General features: G+C 47.7%; 1 protein-coding gene across 1 annotated transcript in view; it reads right to left on the minus strand.

Moving 5' to 3' along the window:
* Positions 1 to 17,718, minus strand: part of LOC121537424 (rap guanine nucleotide exchange factor 3-like) — a 47,510-nt gene that overhangs the window by 6,493 nt on the left and 23,299 nt on the right. The window contains exons 3-17 of the mRNA XM_041845060.1: positions 17,312 to 17,418; positions 17,101 to 17,222; positions 16,603 to 16,843; positions 16,352 to 16,436; positions 15,673 to 15,733; positions 15,119 to 15,195; positions 14,718 to 14,864; positions 14,495 to 14,598; positions 13,937 to 14,025; positions 13,421 to 13,499; positions 3,326 to 3,476; positions 2,738 to 2,820; positions 2,297 to 2,327; positions 600 to 666; positions 213 to 350 (exon numbers count right to left, since the gene is read on the minus strand). Coding sequence (XP_041700994.1) covers positions 213 to 350; positions 600 to 666; positions 2,297 to 2,327; positions 2,738 to 2,820; positions 3,326 to 3,476; positions 13,421 to 13,499; positions 13,937 to 14,025; positions 14,495 to 14,598; positions 14,718 to 14,864; positions 15,119 to 15,195; positions 15,673 to 15,733; positions 16,352 to 16,436; positions 16,603 to 16,843; positions 17,101 to 17,222; positions 17,312 to 17,418 — 1,582 coding nt within the window. The remainder of the gene's footprint in view (positions 1 to 212; positions 351 to 599; positions 667 to 2,296; positions 2,328 to 2,737; positions 2,821 to 3,325; positions 3,477 to 13,420; positions 13,500 to 13,936; positions 14,026 to 14,494; positions 14,599 to 14,717; positions 14,865 to 15,118; positions 15,196 to 15,672; positions 15,734 to 16,351; positions 16,437 to 16,602; positions 16,844 to 17,100; positions 17,223 to 17,311; positions 17,419 to 17,718) is intronic.

The raw sequence follows: 17,718 nt of genomic DNA on the forward strand, positions 1-17,718 counted from the left end.
ACAGCTCTGCGCTGCCTTGCGAAGCGCCAGAAGTATGAATGCCCTGACTTCTGCAGAGGCCGTGTCACCGTAAATGCTGCACGGCCAATGCAGACGTCGGATTGAAATTGCAGCGCTTTTAATGCATATCCTGTACAGCTGTATCTTAGAAAAGGGATTCAAATTGCTTCCAGATGACATGGAAAAAAGAAAAGAAAAGAAGAGCCACCCACCTCCCATGGAATTCATTTTGACCAGGACGTGGTCTCCTCCTATGTTTACCAGCGATGACATCACTTCCTGAACAGAGGCGTTCACCGGCAGCATCAGAGTGACTGACGTATGGTCTGGCCGAAAGATCTCATACAATACTAGGAAACACAGGGACATGGGAGAATACATTTTGGCATTAAAACAAAGTACATCAACAACCATTAATACTGACCAATCTGTAAGTGCCTTTCATGGTTGCAGTGGGCTGTGAATGGTTAACCAATTGTAATAAACAGTAAAACATTATAGAAAAGGACATTACCATACTATTCAAGACATAGTTATTATCATGCTATGGTTTACATATTGTCAGCTGATCTTTTAAGTTTTGTAGTAGTCTCACTGACCTTTGTCCTGTGATCTGATTGGCAGACACTTCCCCACTGGCTCCTCACAACTGGAGAACCAGTCAAACTGATGGTGACAAACAACAGACAGAGTACGTCAGCCACAAGTGTGGCTTTTCATTTTTCTATGTTTTTTATGCTTTAATATCTTTTAGCTCAGGGAGGCATTATGTACTGTCTACTTTTCCAGAATTTCTGAGGACTCGTATTGTTTTGTTATCTCACAATCTGCCTAAGTAAAGGGGGCATGTAATGTGGTAATAACCAGAGGAGCAGAAGTACACTACATGACCAAAAGTATGTGGACAGCTGCTCGTCGAACATCTCATTCCAAAATCATGGGCATTAATATGGAGTTGGTCCCCCCTTTGCTGTTATAACAGCATCCATCCTTCTGGTAAGGCTTTCCACTAGATGTTGGAACATTGCTGCGGGGACTTGCTTCCATTCAGCCACAAGAGCATTATTGAGATCGGGCACTGATATTGGACGATTAGGCCTGGCTCGCAGTCGGAGTTCCAATTCATCCTAAATGTGTTCGATGGGGTTGAGGTCAGGGCTCTGTGCAGGCCAGTCAAGTTCATCCACACTGATCTTGGCAAACCAATTCTGTATGGACCTCACTTTGTTCATGGGGGCATTGTCATGCTGAAACAGGAAAGGGCCTTCCCCAAACTGTTGCCACAAAGTTGGAAGCACAGAATCATCTAGAATGTCATTGTATGCTGTAGCGTTAATATTTCCCTTCACTGGAACTAAGGGGTCTAGCCCGAACCATGAAAAACAGCCCCAGACCATTATTCCTCCTCCACCAAACTTTACAGTTGGCACTATGCATTGGGGCAGGTAGCGTTCTCCTGGCATCTGCCAAACCCAGAATCGTCCGTCGGATTGCCAGATGCTGAAGCGTGATTCATCACTCCAGGGAACGCGTTTCCACTGCTCCAGAGTCCAATGGCGGTGAGCTTTACACCACTCCAGCTGACGCTTGGCATTGCGCATGGTGATCTTAGGTTTGTGTGCGGCTCGTCAGCCATGGAAACCCATTTCATGAAGCTCCCTGATGAACAGTTATTGTGTTGACGTTGCTTCCAGAGGCAGTTTGGAACTCGGTAGTGAGTGTTGCAACCGAGGACAGACGATTTTTACGCGTTACGCGCTTCAGCACTCGGCGGTCCCGTTCTTTGAGCTTATGTGGCCTACCACTTCGCGGCTGAGCCGTTGTTGCTCCTAGACCTTTCCACTTCACAGTAACAGCACTTACAGTTGACCGGGGCAGTAATTTGACGAACTGAGTTGTTGGAAAGGTGGCATCCTATGACGGTGCCACATTGAAAGTCACTGAGCTCTTCAGTAAGGCCATTCTACTGCCAATGTTTGTCTATGGAGATTGCATGGCTGTGTGCTCGATTTTTTTTATACCTGTCAGCAACGGGTGTGGCTGAAATAGCCAAATCCACTAATTTGAAGGGGTGTCCACATACTTTTGTATATATAGTGTATGTGTGCAAAAGTGATCTTTATTGAGCATGTCATCTCTCGTGGATAGACTACTTAAACATAACTTTAGAATCTGACCAAATTACGCAAGATTTTAGTTCTGGATTAACCGAGATTATTCATTATAAGCATATTATTATTATTATTATTATTATTATTATTATTATTATTATTATTATTATTATTAAGCAATTTACCCTTGTCAGTGACTCAACACCATTCTCCAGCCTGGAAAGATAAAAAAAATGCTAAATTATTTGTATTAGAATCTACATGCAAGAAATACTCCAATCATCCTGGTTACGATACCTCATAATGTTAACAATATGGCTGCTGTCTGCTGTCGACTGAACACTAGTCTGTCTCTTCAGCAGGAGGAGCTAGATGCCTTGTTAAATTTGTTAATTTGTTTTGGTAGACAGATAAAAATATACTGCCGTAATTGTTGGGTATGTGAGCCTATCAAAATGTGAGTACAAAGAAATAGATATAACTTAAGTTTCACATTACTGAAGTCACACCACAAATATCCAATCCACCCCATGACGTACTACAGGTATCTTGACCTTTGACCTCATTCATTCACCTGGTAGGTTCTTCTATATGACAGACTGACTGGGTGATATGTTACTACTCACACTCTGGTTCTCCTCCTGTCTCTGAGCTGCTCTCTCAGCATACTGGACAGACGAGAGTCACCTGTCACCTCTTTCCTCAGCGTCTGGCATGCATAGAAACACTGTATGTATACTGTATGTTTATGGTCACAACACACACAGAGACATATACACAGGCCTACATTCAATATAATATACTGCACAATTTACTATATATTACATATACAATATGTTCTACATTATCTGCTTTTCAGAGCCTTATATTTGGATAAATAACATTAATATAAGACTGCTATTATTGATCCTGTGTAGATCATCTACAGATGTTTCCTGCACAGCAGGAAATGCAAACTTGTAGTGTAATCGAGGTTTAAAAAGTATTCTAAAGTTTGTAATTTCCACTTTAAAATGTCAGTCTTGATTTGCCCTAACGAAAAATGTATCAACCCCTACAATTTTTCCCCCATGAATTATAATACACATAATAATTCACATTTTATGTTGCTGTAGCAAACTGTCTCAAATTAAGATCCTATATCTGTATATATCTGTACATACACATAATATCTGTGTGTGTTTATAGAGAAGCCCACTATCACCCTCACTCACCTCCAGGAAGTCAACAGCGATAGGGTCGTCTTTGAGAATCTGGCCGAACAGTGCCACCCACTGGCCAATCAGCTTCACTATCTTCTGCTTGGTGTTGAGGGCGTAGGCTGCCTTCTCCAGCTCTGAGCCCTCAGACGGCTCGGCATGATAGGTGCACTCAGGGTTAAGGAAGGGAGACAACCCATCTGAACAACAACTTAACACAGCTATACTAGACCTAGACCTGTCTGAGCTGCTGTCGACTGAAGAGACACTAGTCTGTCTCTTAAGCTGGAGGAGCTGGATGCTTTGGTTTAATGATGTTAATTTGTTTAATTTATTTAATTGAATAACATTTAAAACATTTCATTTGTTTTTGGTAGACCAATTAAAAATACTCCCACAAAATGTTGGGTATGTGATCCTCTTAAATCAAAATGTATTGGTCGCGCAAACATATTTTGCAGATGTTATCGCAGGTGCAGCGAAATGCTTATGTTTGTAGCTCCAACAGTGCAGTATACCTAAGAATATAAAACAATACACACTGTCACGGATTCTGCCGAGACTGCTCCTCCTCCTGGTTCGGGCAGGCTTCGGCGTTCGCCGTCCCCGGAGTACTAGCTGCCACCGCTCTATGTTTCGGTGTTTGATTGCTTTTGTCTGTCTGTTACACCTGTGTCCATTTGTGTGTTGATTACTTGTCTTATAAGTTCCGTGTTTTGCACTAGTCTTATTGTGTGTTGTTTTTGCTGCCACTTTGTTCGGAGCTACGTGTCTGCACTCTCTTGTTGTTTTGTGCTTAGTGTTACGCGTGTTGCGTAATTTTCCCTCGCCTCTTGGTTTATTTTCCATGTCGGGTTTTTCTCTTGTTCGTTCGACTATTAAAGTCTGTTGGACTTAACCTCTGTGTCCTGCGCCTGACTCCTCCACCACTTCCACATCGGTTCCTAGTGACAGAACAACACACCATACCATGGAGTCAGCAGGAACAGCCGCGGCACCCGAATCCCTGGAAGCCCGGATCAACTACCAGGACACTATGATCCGGCAACTCGGGACCGCCATGGACGAGGTGTCCAACACTCTGCGCCAGTTGGTGAATCGAGAGGTGTCCACGCACTCTTACAACATCCCATCACCAACGGCCAGTCCTCCTCTCTCAGCACCGGAACCCAGTGGGATTCGGCTCTCGCTCCCGAGGGCATATGACGGTTCTGCAGCCGGGTGTCAGGGATTCCTCCTGCAGGTGGAACTCTACCTGGCCACCATACACCCGGCGCCCTCGGGATACGAGAGCGTCTCCGCCCTCATCTCCTGTCTATCCGGCAAGGCGTTGGAGTGGGCCAACGCCGAATGGAGGGGAATAGACGCCACAACCATCACCTACGCGGAGTTCTCCCGCCGCTTCAGGGCCGTCTTCGATCATCCACCTGAGGGGAAAGCGGCGGGAGAGCGTCTATTCCACCTCCGACAGGGGAAGAGGAGCGCACAGGAGTTCGCACTGGAGTTCCGGACACTAGCGGCGGATGCGGGGTGGAATGAGAGGGCCCTCATTGACCACTACCGGTGTAGCCTACGAGAGGACGTTCGTCGTGAGCTGGCCTGCAGGGACACCAACCTGTCGTTCGACCAGTTGGTGGACATTTCCATCCGTCTAGACACCCTGCTGGCTACCCGCGGACGTCCCGAGTGGGGGTCGTCCATTCCACCCTCCAGCACCTCCGAGCCGATTCCCATGGAGCTCGGGGGTGCTGGCGCTAGAGAGAGGAGGAGAGGGAACCCGAGGGGGGCCATCCCCTGCACCACCTGTGGTCGTGGAGGACACACCGCGGCCAGGTGCTGGGGAGGGTCTCCTGGGAGAGGTGACAACAGGCCACGCACTGGGGAGTCATTTCAGGTGAGTAGGCACCCCACTTACCCAGAGCTTTCTGTTGGTCACATGAGTATTCCTGTGAGATTTCCACAGGTGGCACCTCATTCCCAGCATAAGGCGCTAGTAGATTCAGGCGCAGCTGGGAACTTTATTGATCGGGCATTTTGTTGTAGGTTAGGGATTCCCCTTCGGCCGGTAGAAGCTCCATTTCCTGTCCACGCATTAGACAGCCGGCCGTTGGGTTCGGGCCTGATCAGGGAAGTCACGGCACCGCTGACGATGACGACGCAGGGGGGTCATGAGGAGATCATTCAGTTTTATCTGATTGACTCTCCTGCGTACCCCGTGGTGTTGGGCCTTCCCTGGTTAAGCACCCATGATCCTACCATAGCGTGGCAACAGAGGGCTCTTATGGAGTGGTCTGCCCAGTGTGTAGGGAGATGTCTAGGTGTTTCCGTAGGGGCGACCTCGGTAGAGAGTCCGAACCAAGTGCCCGCACTGCGCATCCCCCCTGAGTATGAGGATTTAGCACTTGTGTTCAGCAAATCGAGGGCAACGCGGCTACCTCCTCATAGACAGGGGGACTGTGCGATAAATCTCCAAACAGGAGCGGCTCTTCCACGGAGTCGTGTGTATCCCCTGTCTCAAGAGGAAACAGCGGCTATGGAGACTTACATAGCCGAGTCCTTGGCACAGGGATACATACGGTCCTCCACTTCCCCGGTCTCCTCGAGTTTCTTCTTTGTGAAGAAGAAGGACGGGGGATTGCGCCCGTGTATTGATTACCGTAGTCTCAATCAGATCACAGTTAAATACAGTTACCCACTGCCACTGATTGCGACAATGACGGAATCGTTACGCGGAGCGCGGTTCTTCACAAAGTTGGATCTCAGGAGCGCGTACAATCTGGTGCGCATTAGGGAGGAGGATGAATGGAAAACAGCATTTAGCACCACCTCGGGTCATTACGAGTATCTCGTCATGCCATACGGTTTAATGAATGCTCCTTCAGTCTTCCAATCCTTTGTTGACGAGATTTTCCGGGACATGCATGGGCAGGGTGTAGTAGTTTACATCGACGACATCCTAGTGTACTCTTCTACACGAGCCGAGCATGTAGCCCAGGTGCGCCGAGTGTTGAGAAGACTGTTGGAGCATGACTTGTATGTCAAGGCAGAGAAATGCCTGTTCTTCCAGGAGTCCGTCTCCTTTTTGGGTTATCGGTTGTCCGCGTCTGGTGTGGAGATAGAGGTAGACCGGGTATCGGCCGTGCGTAATTGGCAAACTCCAACCACTGTAAAAGAGGTGCAGCAGTTCTTGGGTTTTGCTAATTACTACCGGAGGTTTATTCGGGGTTTTGGACAGGTTGCAGCTCCCATTCGTCCCTGCTAAAGGGGGGTCCGGTTCGTTTGCAGTGGTCGGCTGAGGCGGACAGGGCATTTGTTAAACTGAAGAACCTGTTCACCTCGGCTCCGGTACTGGCGCATCCGGATCCCTCTTTACCATTCCAAGTAGAGGTAGACGCGTCCGAGACCGGTATTGGGGCAGTCCTGTCACAACGGTCCGGCACGCCACCTAAACTCCGCCCCTGTGCGTTCTACTCCAAGAAGCTTAGCTCGGCGGAGCGCAACTATGACGTTGGGGACAGGGAGCTGTTAGCCGTAGTCCAGGCCCTAAAGGTGTGGAGGCATTGGCTTGAGGGGGCACAACACCCTTTCCTCATTCTGACTGATCACCGTAACCTGGAGTACATCCGGGCAGCTAGGAGATTGAACCCTCGTCAGGCTAGGTGGAACATGTTCCTAACCCGGTTTGTTTTTAAGATCACATACATCCCAGGGTCCCAGAATGGTAAGGCAGACGCCCTGTCCCGGCGGTATGACACGGAGGAGAGGTCCAACGAGCCTACTTCCATATTGCCGGAGTCTTGTTTGGTGGCTCCGGTGGTATGGGAGGTCGATGCGGAAATCGAGCGGGCACTGCGTACCGACCCTACTCCCCCCGAGTGTCCTGTGGGGCGGACGTACGTTCCGCTCGAGGTTCGGGATCGTCTTATTTATTGGGCTCATACATCACCCTCCTCTGGACATCCAGGTATTGGCCGGACCGTGCACTGTCTTAGCATGAAATACTGGTGGCCAACGTTAGCTAGGGATGTGAGGGTTTATGTCTCCTCCTGCTCGGTGTGTGCCCAGTGTAAGGCGCCTAGACATTTGCCCAGGGGTAAGCTACATCCCCTGCCCGTTCCACAACGACCATGGTCCCACCTATCGGTGGATTTCGTAACCGACCTACCCCCCTCCCAGGGGAATACCACCATTTTGGTCGTTGTGGATCGGTTTTCTAAGGCCTGTCGTCTCCTTCCCATGCCGGGTCTCCCTACTGCCCTACAAACCGCTGAGGCCCTATTTACCCATGTGTTCCGGCACTATGGGGTCCCCGAGGATATTGTGTCTGACCGAGGTCCCCAGTTCACCTCCAGAGTTTGGGGGGCGTTCATGGAACGGTTGGGGGTCTCGGTAAGCCTTACCTCGGGGTACCACCCAGAGAGCAATGGGCAGGTGGAACGTGTCAACCAGGATCTGGGTAGGTTTTTGAGGTCCTATTGCCGGGACCGGCCGGAGGAGTGGTCTAGGTTCATCCCCTGGGCAGAGATGGCCCAGAACTCTCTCCGCCACTCCTCCACCAATTTAACACCTTTCCAGTGTGTTTTAGGTTATCAGCCGGTCCTGGCACCTTGGCACGAGAGCCAGATCGAGGCCCCTGCGGTGGACGAGTGGATTCGGCGCTCGGAGGAGACGTGGGACGCTGCCCATGTCCATCTGCAGCGTGCCATCCGTCAACAAAAGGCGAGCGCCGATCGCCACCGCAGTGAGGGACCGGTGTACGCACCGGGAGATCGAGTCTGGCTCTCGACTCGAAACCTGCCCCTCCGCCTGCCCTGCCGGAAGCTGGGTCGGCGGTTTGTGGGGCCCTTCAAAGTCCTGAGAAGATTGAACGAGGTGTGTTACAGGTTACAACTGCCTATAGAGTATAAAAATATTAACCCCTCGTTCCATGTGTCTCTTCTCAGGCCGGTGGTAGCTGGCCCACTCCAAGAAGATGAGATAGAGGAGACCCCTCCGCCCCCTTTGGACATCGAGGGGGCCCCGGCGTACAGGGTCCGGACCATCTTGGACTCGAGGCGCCGGATGAGTGGTCTCCAGTATCTCGTGGAGTGGGAGGGGTACGGTCCGGAGGAACGGTGCTGGGTGCCCAGGAGGGACATACTCGATCCATCCCTCCTGACTGAGTTCCACCGTGGGCATCCCACGCGCCCGGGTCCGCGTCCTCCTGGCCGTCCCCGAGGCCGGGGTCGGCGCACGGCTGGAGCCGCGCGTCAAGGGGGGGGGGGTACTGTCACGGATTCTGCCGAGACTGCTCCTCCTCCTGGTTCGGGCAGGCTTCGGCGTTCGCCGTCCCCGGAGTACTAGCTGCCACCGCTCTATGTTTCGGTGTTTGATTGCTTTTGTCTGTCTGTTACACCTGTGTCCATTTGTGTGTTGATTACTTGTCTTATAAGTTCCGTGTTTTGCACTAGTCTTATTGTGTGTTGTTTTTGCTGCCACTTTGTTCGGAGCTACGTGTCTGCACTCTCTTGTTGTTTTGTGCTTAGTGTTACGCGTGTTGCGTAATTTTCCCTCGCCTCTTGGTTTATTTTCGAGGTCGGGTTTTTCTCTTGTTCGTTCGACTATTAAAGTCTGTTGGACTTAACCTCTGTGTCCTGCGCCTGACTCCTCCACCACTTCCACATCGGTTCCTAGTGACACACACAAATCCCAAAAATATCAGCACAAGCAATGTCAGATACCGGAATATACAGCACATTCGGAAAGTATTCAGACCCCTTGACTTTTTCCACATTTTGTTACGTTACAGCCTTATTCTGAAATTGATTAAAAAAATTAAAATCCTCATCAATGTACACACAATACCCCATAACGACAAAGTGAAAACTGTTTTTTTTTTATGTTTGCAAATGTATTATAAATAAAAAACTGAAAAAACTTATTTACATAAGTATTCAGACCCATTACTATGAGACTCGAAATTGAGCTCAGGTGCATCCTGTTTTCATTGATAATCCTTGAAATGTTTGATTGGAGTCCACCTGTGGTAAATTCAATTGATTGGACATGACTTGGAAAGCACACACCTGTCTATATAAGGTTATACAGTTGACAGTGCATGTCAGAGCAAAAACCAAGCCATGAGGTCGAAGGAATTGTCCGTAGAGCTCCGAGACAGGATTCTGTCGAGGCACAGATCTGGGGAAGTGTACCAAAACATTTTTGCAGCATTGAAGGTCAACAAGAACACAGTTGCCTCCATCATTCTTAAATGGAAGAAGTTTGGAACCACCAAGACTCTTCCTAGAGCTGGCCGCCCGGCCAAACTGAGCAATCGGGGGAGAAGGGCCTTGGTCAGGGAGGTGAGCAAGAACCCAATGGTCACTCTGACATAGCTCCAGAGTTCCTCTGTGGAGATGGGTTAACCTTCCAGAAGGACAACCATCTCTGCAGCACTCCACCAATCAGGCCTTTATGGTAAAGTGGCCAGACGGAAACCACTCCTCAGTAAAAGGAATACGACAGCCCGGTTGGAGTTTGCCAAAAGGCTCCTAAAGACTCTCAGACCATGAGAAACAAGATTCTCTGGTCTGATGAAACCAAGATTGAACTCTTTGGCCTGAATGCCAAGCGTCACGTCTGGAGGAAACCTGGCACCATCCCTACGGGAAGCATGGTGATTGCAGCATCATGCTGTGGGGATGTTTTTCAGCGGCAGGGACTGGGAGATAAGTCAGGATCGAGGGAAAGATGAATGGAGGAAAGTATAGAGAGATCCTTGATGAAAACCTGCTCCAGAGCGCTCAGGACCTCAGACTGGGGCTAAGGTTCACCTTCCAACAGGACAATGACCCTAAGCACACAGCCAAGACAACGCTGGAGTGGCTTCGGGACAAGTCTCTGAATGTCCTTGAGTGGCCCAGCCAGAGCCCGGACTTGAACCCGATCGAAAAATCTCTGGAGAGAACTGAAAATAGCTGTGCAGCAACGCTCCCCATCCAACCTGACAGAGCTTGAGAGGATCTGCAGAGAAGAATGGGAGAAACTCCCCAAATACATGTGTGCCAAGCTTGTAGCGTCATACCCAAGAAGACTCAAGGCTGTAATCGCTGCCAAAGGTGCTTCAACAAAGTACTGAGTAAAGGGTCTGAATACTTATGTAAATGTGATATTTGCATTTTTTATTATGGGTATTGTGTGTAGAATTATGATTTTTTATCCATTTTAGAATAAGGCTGTAACGTAACAAAATGTGGAAAAAGTCAAGGGTTCTGAATATTTTCCGAATGCACTGTATGACCAGTGTTCAATGACTATGTACATTGGGCAGCAGTCTCTAATGTGCAGGGTAGAGTACCGGGTGGTAGCCGGCTAGTAACAGTGACTAAGTTCAGGGCAGGGCACTGGGCGGAGGCCTGCTAGAGGTGACTATTTAACAGTCTGATAGGAGCTGGAGATAGAAGCTTTTTGTCAGTCTCTCGGTCCCAGCTTTGATGCACCTGTACTGTCTCCGCCTTCTTGATGGTAGCGGGGTGAACAGGCCGTGGCTTGGGTGGCTGAGGTCCTTGATGATCTTCTTGGCTTTCCTGTGACACCGGGTGCTGTAGATGTCCTGGAGGGCAGGCAGTGTACCCCCGGTGATGCTTTGGGCTGACTGCACCACCCTCTGGAGAGCCCTGAGGTTGCGAACAGTGCAATTGCCGTACCAGGCGGTGATACAGCTCTACAGGATGTGATCAATGGTGCATCTGTAGAAGTTTGTGAGGGTCTTAGGGGCCAAGCCAAATTTCTTCAGCCTCCTGTTGAAGAGGCACTGTTGCGCCTTCTTCACCACACTGTCTGTGTGGATGGACCATTTCAGGTTGTCAGTGATTTGCACGCCAAGGAACGTGAAGCTTTTCATCCTCTCCACTGCAGCCCCGTCGATGTGGATGGGGGCATGCTCTCTCTGCTGTCTCCTTCATTTTGTTGACGTTGAGGGAGAGGTTATTTTCCTGGCACCACTCCGCCATGGCTGTCTCGTCATTGTTTTTAATCAGGCCTACTACTGTTGTGTCGTCAGCAAACTTGATGATTGAGTTGGAGACGTGCATGGCCATGCAGTCATGGGTAAACAGGGAGTACAGGAGTGGGCTGAGCACGCACCCTTGTGGGGCCCCCGTGTTGAGGATCAGCGTGGTGGAGGTGTTGCTGCCTGGGGTCAGCCTGTCAGGAAGTCCAGGACCCAGTTGCACAGGTCGGGGTTCAGACCCAGGGCTTGGAGGGCACTATGGTGTTGAAGGTTGAGCTGTAGTCAATGAACAGCATTCTTACATAGGTATTCCTCTTGTCCAGATGGGATAGGGCAGTGTGCATTGCGATGGCGATTGCGTCATCCGTGGATCTATTGGGGCGGTATGCAAATTGTAGTGGTTCTAATGTGTTGGGTAAGGTGGAGGTGATATAATCCTTAACTAGCCCCTCAAAGCACTTTATGATGACAGAAGTGACTGCTACGGGGCGATAGCCATTTAGTTCAGTTACCTTCACTTTCTTGGCTACAGGAACAATGGTGGACATCTTGAAGCAAGTTGAGACAACAGACTGGGATAGGGAGAGATTGAGTATGTCGGTAAACACTCCAGCCAGCTAGTCTGCACATGCTCTGAGGACACGGCTTGGGATGCCGTCTGGGCCGGCAGCCTTGCGAGGGTTAACATGCTTAAATGTCTTACTCAAGCCGGCCATGGAGAACGAGAGCTCACAGTCCTCATGAGCGGCGGTGGCCCATGTTGGCGGCTCTGTGTTTTCCTCGAAGTGTGCGAAGAAGGTGTTTAGCTCGTCCAGAAGCGAGGCGTCGGTGTCCGCGATGTGTCTGGCTTTCCCTTTATAGAGACAAAATGTAAGGGCTAGATTCTATCAGATTTCGGTGGAACTGCGTTAGAGCTGTCAAATCCTTGTCAAAGACTCCAGTCACCCAAGTCATAGACTGTTCTCTCTGCTACCATACGGCAAGCAGTACCGGAGCGCCAAGTCTAGGATCAAAAGGCTTAAAAAATAAAAAATAAAAAATGCTTCTACCCCCAAGCCATAAGACTGCTGAACAATTAATCAAATGACCACCGGGACTATTTAAATTGACCCCGCCCCCCCTTTGTTTTTACACTGCTGCTACTCGCTGTTTATTATCTATGCATAGTGACTTTATGGATTGCCTTGACTAACCTGTGCCCCCGCACATTGACTCGGTGCCGGTATCCCCTGTATATAGCCTCCTTATTGTTATGTAATTTTATTGTGTTACTTTTTGATTTGATAAAAAACTCTATTTCTTGAACTGCATTGTTTGGTTAAGGGCTCATAACGTGGTCCTCTGTAGCTCAGCTGGTAGAGCACGGCGCTTGTAACGCCAAGGTAGTGGGTTCGATCCCCGGGACCACCCATACACAAAAAAAAAAAAATGTATGCACGCATGACTGTAAGTCGCTTTGGATAAAAGCGTCTGCTAAATGGCATATTATTATTATTATTATTATTATAAGCATTTCACGGTAAGGTCTACACCTTTTGTATTCGGCACGTGACAAATAAAATTTGATTTGAAATCCATAAGCGGCTCCTTGCGTTATCTTATCGCGGACACTGCCATTGGATGCAACGAAACCACCGATTTTATAATCTGACAGATCCCATGCAGCCATGTTAGAAGTTCAGTCATCCACGTTACAAGTTCAAGCACTTGAGTGATATTCTATTTTCTACACCTCGATTAGACTGAGAAGCTATAAATCCCCCCTATCCAAATGAACATGAAAACATGCATTAGCCTACACTTTCTGTTGCCGTTTTGAACTTCTGACGCGGTAGGGATAATAAGGAAGGGTGTGGTTTGTGACACACAAGAGCAGCCGCTCACCTATTGGTCAGCCCGTACCGCAGTTACACCTCCAACACCACCAAAACATCTGCTATGCGGATGTCTGCCAACACCGGTTAACACTCGATCTGATTGAATTGAGGCATAGTAAATAGAAATAAACACAACAACTTATAACATCATCATCATCACCCCTCCACCACCACCCCCACCTCCACCACCACTACCACCACCACGATCAGCATCACCACCATCATAATCATCATAAAGGGTATTGCTGTTGCAGGGCCGGGCAGAGCTGGCTGGAGGGCATGAAGACCCTGTGGGTCAGTAGGAAGTCGCTCACACAGGGATCTGTGGGCACACAGACAGAACAACACATAACACACTAACAAGGCCTAATGGCATTCTGTGTCCCTCCCGCCGTCCCCGTGCTTCCTCCCCGAAAAACACAGAAACAATTTGAGTCATCTGACTTTGGCTTTTAGCGGACATAAAATAAATAGCCAGGAATGTGACTGGCCTGATTCTGCCTGTTGTTTTCTGTCGTTGTTGGCTGTTTCATGTGAATGACCCAAACAAACAGTGCCCATGAAACCAGAAACTATCTTTAAAGTTTGGCTGAGGATTCAGAGGTCATCAGATTGTTCACTATAGTGTGTCTTAAAAGAGGAACTCCTTTTCTTTGAACATAAAACAGTGGGAGTATGTCAGTGGTCCATCGACATAGAGGGGTCCAGCCACTATAGTAGAGAGATGTTTGGACTAAGGCAAGCCATATAGCATCATACCTATAGCATCATTGCCATTAGTATCCAACTTCACTGTCTCAAGCAGGTGTTCTAGGATCTTCTCTGGTGTTCCAGACATCACTGTATACCTGTGTGTTTGTGGAAGAGGGAGATAGATAGAGAGAGAGAGATAGAAAGGGAAGACAGGAAGAGGAAGAGAGTATAGGTATGTGTGTAGGTGTGTAGAGAGCAACAGGCAGACACTTCACTAAAGAGGCAGTCAGTCAGCATCACCAGCATCACATTCATTAAACCCAATGTTTGTTAAAACACTTGAGGTGAGATAAAGTGCAGTCCATTCAACTGAACAGGGTTGAAGTCCATTTCTGTGTTGAATCAACAATAGGCGAGCAGATAACTGCCACAATTAATAACACTGTCCACAAAAATGGTACTGAAACGTGTTATATTCTACAGCAAAAAAAATGGTTTACATGACATTGGTCTAATAACGCCTTGAATGAGTGTGTTCATTTAGGTTGAATGATGAATGTGTAAGTGCTTGTTTGACTGATTGTTGTTATACAGTATGTTGTATGAGAGGTGGGCGTGTCTCACTTGCTGATGTTTCCTGTCCCTCCCTGATTGGTCGACTCAGCCTTCTCCAGCACCAACACAGCTTTCCCATGTTCCTCCAGACGCACGGTGTTAGCCTCCACATCCTGAAACACAGTCATACAGACTGTATCTACTTACACACATACTGTGTGAATACACACAGGACAGTACACATCAGTATGAATACGGTATGTACACAACATCAGGCTGTAACCAAATCCACCTTGAGGATGCGTATGAAGTCCTGTTTGTCGACTCGTAGGAAGTGGCAGTTGTCCTCTCTCAGGATGATGGTGGCTGCTCTGGGAGCATCGTTCACCAGGGCCAGCTGCCCAAAATCTTCTCCCTCATGTAGCGTCGTCACCAGACCCTGCATCACACACACACACACACACACACACACACACACACACACACACACACACACACACACACACACACACACACACACACACACACACACACACACACACACACACACACACACACACACACACACACACACACACACACACACTGTAAGTACAATGTGAATACAATTCAAATGTAGTATCCAAATATTCATCAAAAGTGTGTATACTAAAGAATCGTACACAAATAAGAGACCTGGGGTAATGGCCTTACCTTTCCATGTGTGATGACATTGACAGAGCCCTTCCAGATGATGTACCAGGAAGTGCCTTTGTCTCCCTGACTGAACACTGAGAAACACAGATACACATAATCAGGATGAATCCCACCAGTCTCTCTCCCACACATCAGCATCTAAGTCAATCAACTTCACAGGTAATTATGTCCCAAAGGGCACTAAGTCCAATAAAAACGAAAGGCTGGGAGGCAAAATGCTGGTGATCTGTATCTTCTTGTCCATGTTCACAAAGGTACACACGGCATTTAGATTGACGTTTCAGTCAGCTCTGCCGACACACAGCTTTCTCTGACAATCTAATGGACTGATTGTCCAAGATAAAGATATTGAAATATTCCAGTAGGTTTCAGTAGGTTTTACATCAGTGGCAGGAATAATGAGTTCTGCCTAAAGGACAGGTTGGTTGTATACTGCAGTGAGGGGGAGGATGGAAACAGAGACAGAGTATCTGTAGCACTGTGGTAGTGATGTGGGCCCACCACAGTTCAAATAAACATCAGGGAAGACTATTACAGACTATCACACTCACAGACTGTGCCTGCTTTGGCATGGGACTCAAACACCAGCACTGCTGCCAACTCCTTACGCACCTACAGGAAGAAGGAAAGGGGATGAGACAGGATTAAACAGGGAGAGGTCAGTGGGAGGGGCAGCATAAAGCCTTAGTTCTACAGGACATACAGTAGGGTTACATCCTCTTCTCGGACCCAGATTAAACCAATTCCTGGATTTAAAACCATTTTCAATCACTTTCGATACTCCATTGAACATTGCTTATGCAGCCCAGGAGTAGACTTAATGTGGATCATGTGCAGGTTTTCATCATGTGCAGGTTTTCTAGTCCACAGGAGGCTCAATCCACTTTCTAAGAACTGGGCCCATATTTAATTCACAAAGAGTCGATGAGTAGGAGTACTGATCTAGAATCAGATCCCCCCCGTCCACATAATCTTATTCATTATGATCTATGAGGCAAAACTGATGCTGTATCAGTACTCCTACCTTGAGACTTTGAATACGGCCCATGGTGTAGCACAGTTTCTTATTTCTACAGGACGTTCTGAACATCTTCTGACTAGATTAAATGGAGTTCACTACTTTTGGCCAGAGCCCTATGGCCCTTATTCAAAAGTAGTGCACTACATAGGGAAGAGGGTGCCATTTAGGACTCAGTCAGCCCAGGGACAGAACAGGATGCTGTCACTCACGGAGGTGGAGAGATGAGCAGCAGCCTTGACATGAAGCAGCTCCTCATAGATCACTTCCAGGTCCTCAGCACTTCGCTGACTGGGGCTACAGAGTGGAAGGGATATGGGCAGGTTAGAATACTGTCACAGGCTATGACTTAGAATAGGATGGGTTATGATAGGATAGGATAGAATACAAGTTCATTGTCCCCTTGACTTCAAGGGTAAAACAAACTTGATTCAGACACACAGTATAATAAAATGGAACTCACCATTTACGTAAAATCATGGTCAGAAGAGCATCTGGACCCATCTGGAGTAATAACAACAAACCCTCCTGCAGCTCTTCGTCTGATTGGTCCTTCTCATTGGTTGTGTGTTTCAGGTAGAGATTCTCATTGGCTGTGTGATTCAGTGCATCCTTCTCATTAGTCAAGTGGTTCAGTCCAAACTCCGAATCCAGGAAGCGGTAAAATTGAGTGTGTTTGTCATGGAAGTTTAACTCTTGCTTCACTACATTGTGATGATAGAAGACATTGAGTTTTGTTACACTCACAGAGAGTGGTTGATTCTCAATGATCATATTTCACAATACATGATGATAATACTCTCACTCTAATGAAAGTGAGGACTTGTTAAAAACAAGGACTATAACTATCATCAAACTATCAGAAAACGTACAAAACTGCTATGGCTTGATTAACAATTTTGAACTTTGATGAAATAATTGCAGTTACTGTATATACACATCTTAAAGCAATCTCATTTACCATGAACAATGATTCCTTCGTCCACCAGGACTTGCCACATTCCAACTGCCTGGCTCCTTGATTGGAGGCATTTGTTTAGCTTCATCAGCCAATCAACAAGATCTTTCCCCGAACAACATTGTCTGTAAGGAGGAGAGAGTGAGACCTCTACAAGGGAACTATACAAAGCAATAGTTATTGAAGTCATTGACATAGGAGGCCCAATACATACCTGTAGGTCTTTAGGTGATGCTTTCTGTCTCTGATCAGGTCAGGGTTACGCTCTATCAAGGCACTGTACACCACCCTTGTTGCCTTCAGAATACGATCCGACAGAAACTACAAGCGGTGAGAGAGAGAGAGATAGAGAGAGAGAGAGAGAGAGAGAGAGAGAGAGAGAGAGAAAGCTTATAAAATACTTGATACAAGTCAAATGTAGGCTTTGTACAAATCAAAAGATAATTGGACGATGGGTCTCTTCCTATGCTTATCATAGACACACAACCAACATACCTTTATATGATGTGTTAAGATAAAAGATTCTAGGAATAAAGCGGAAATGTGAAATATCACAGAAGGTCTTGTTTATTAATAGAATAAGTGACAACAGTGACCTACTGTGTAGACTTAGCATGCAGG

The sequence above is a fragment of the Coregonus clupeaformis genome, chromosome 24 (genome assembly GCF_020615455.1).
Source record: "Coregonus clupeaformis isolate EN_2021a chromosome 24, ASM2061545v1, whole genome shotgun sequence".
NCBI classification, from domain to species: domain Eukaryota; kingdom Metazoa; phylum Chordata; class Actinopteri; order Salmoniformes; family Salmonidae; genus Coregonus; species Coregonus clupeaformis.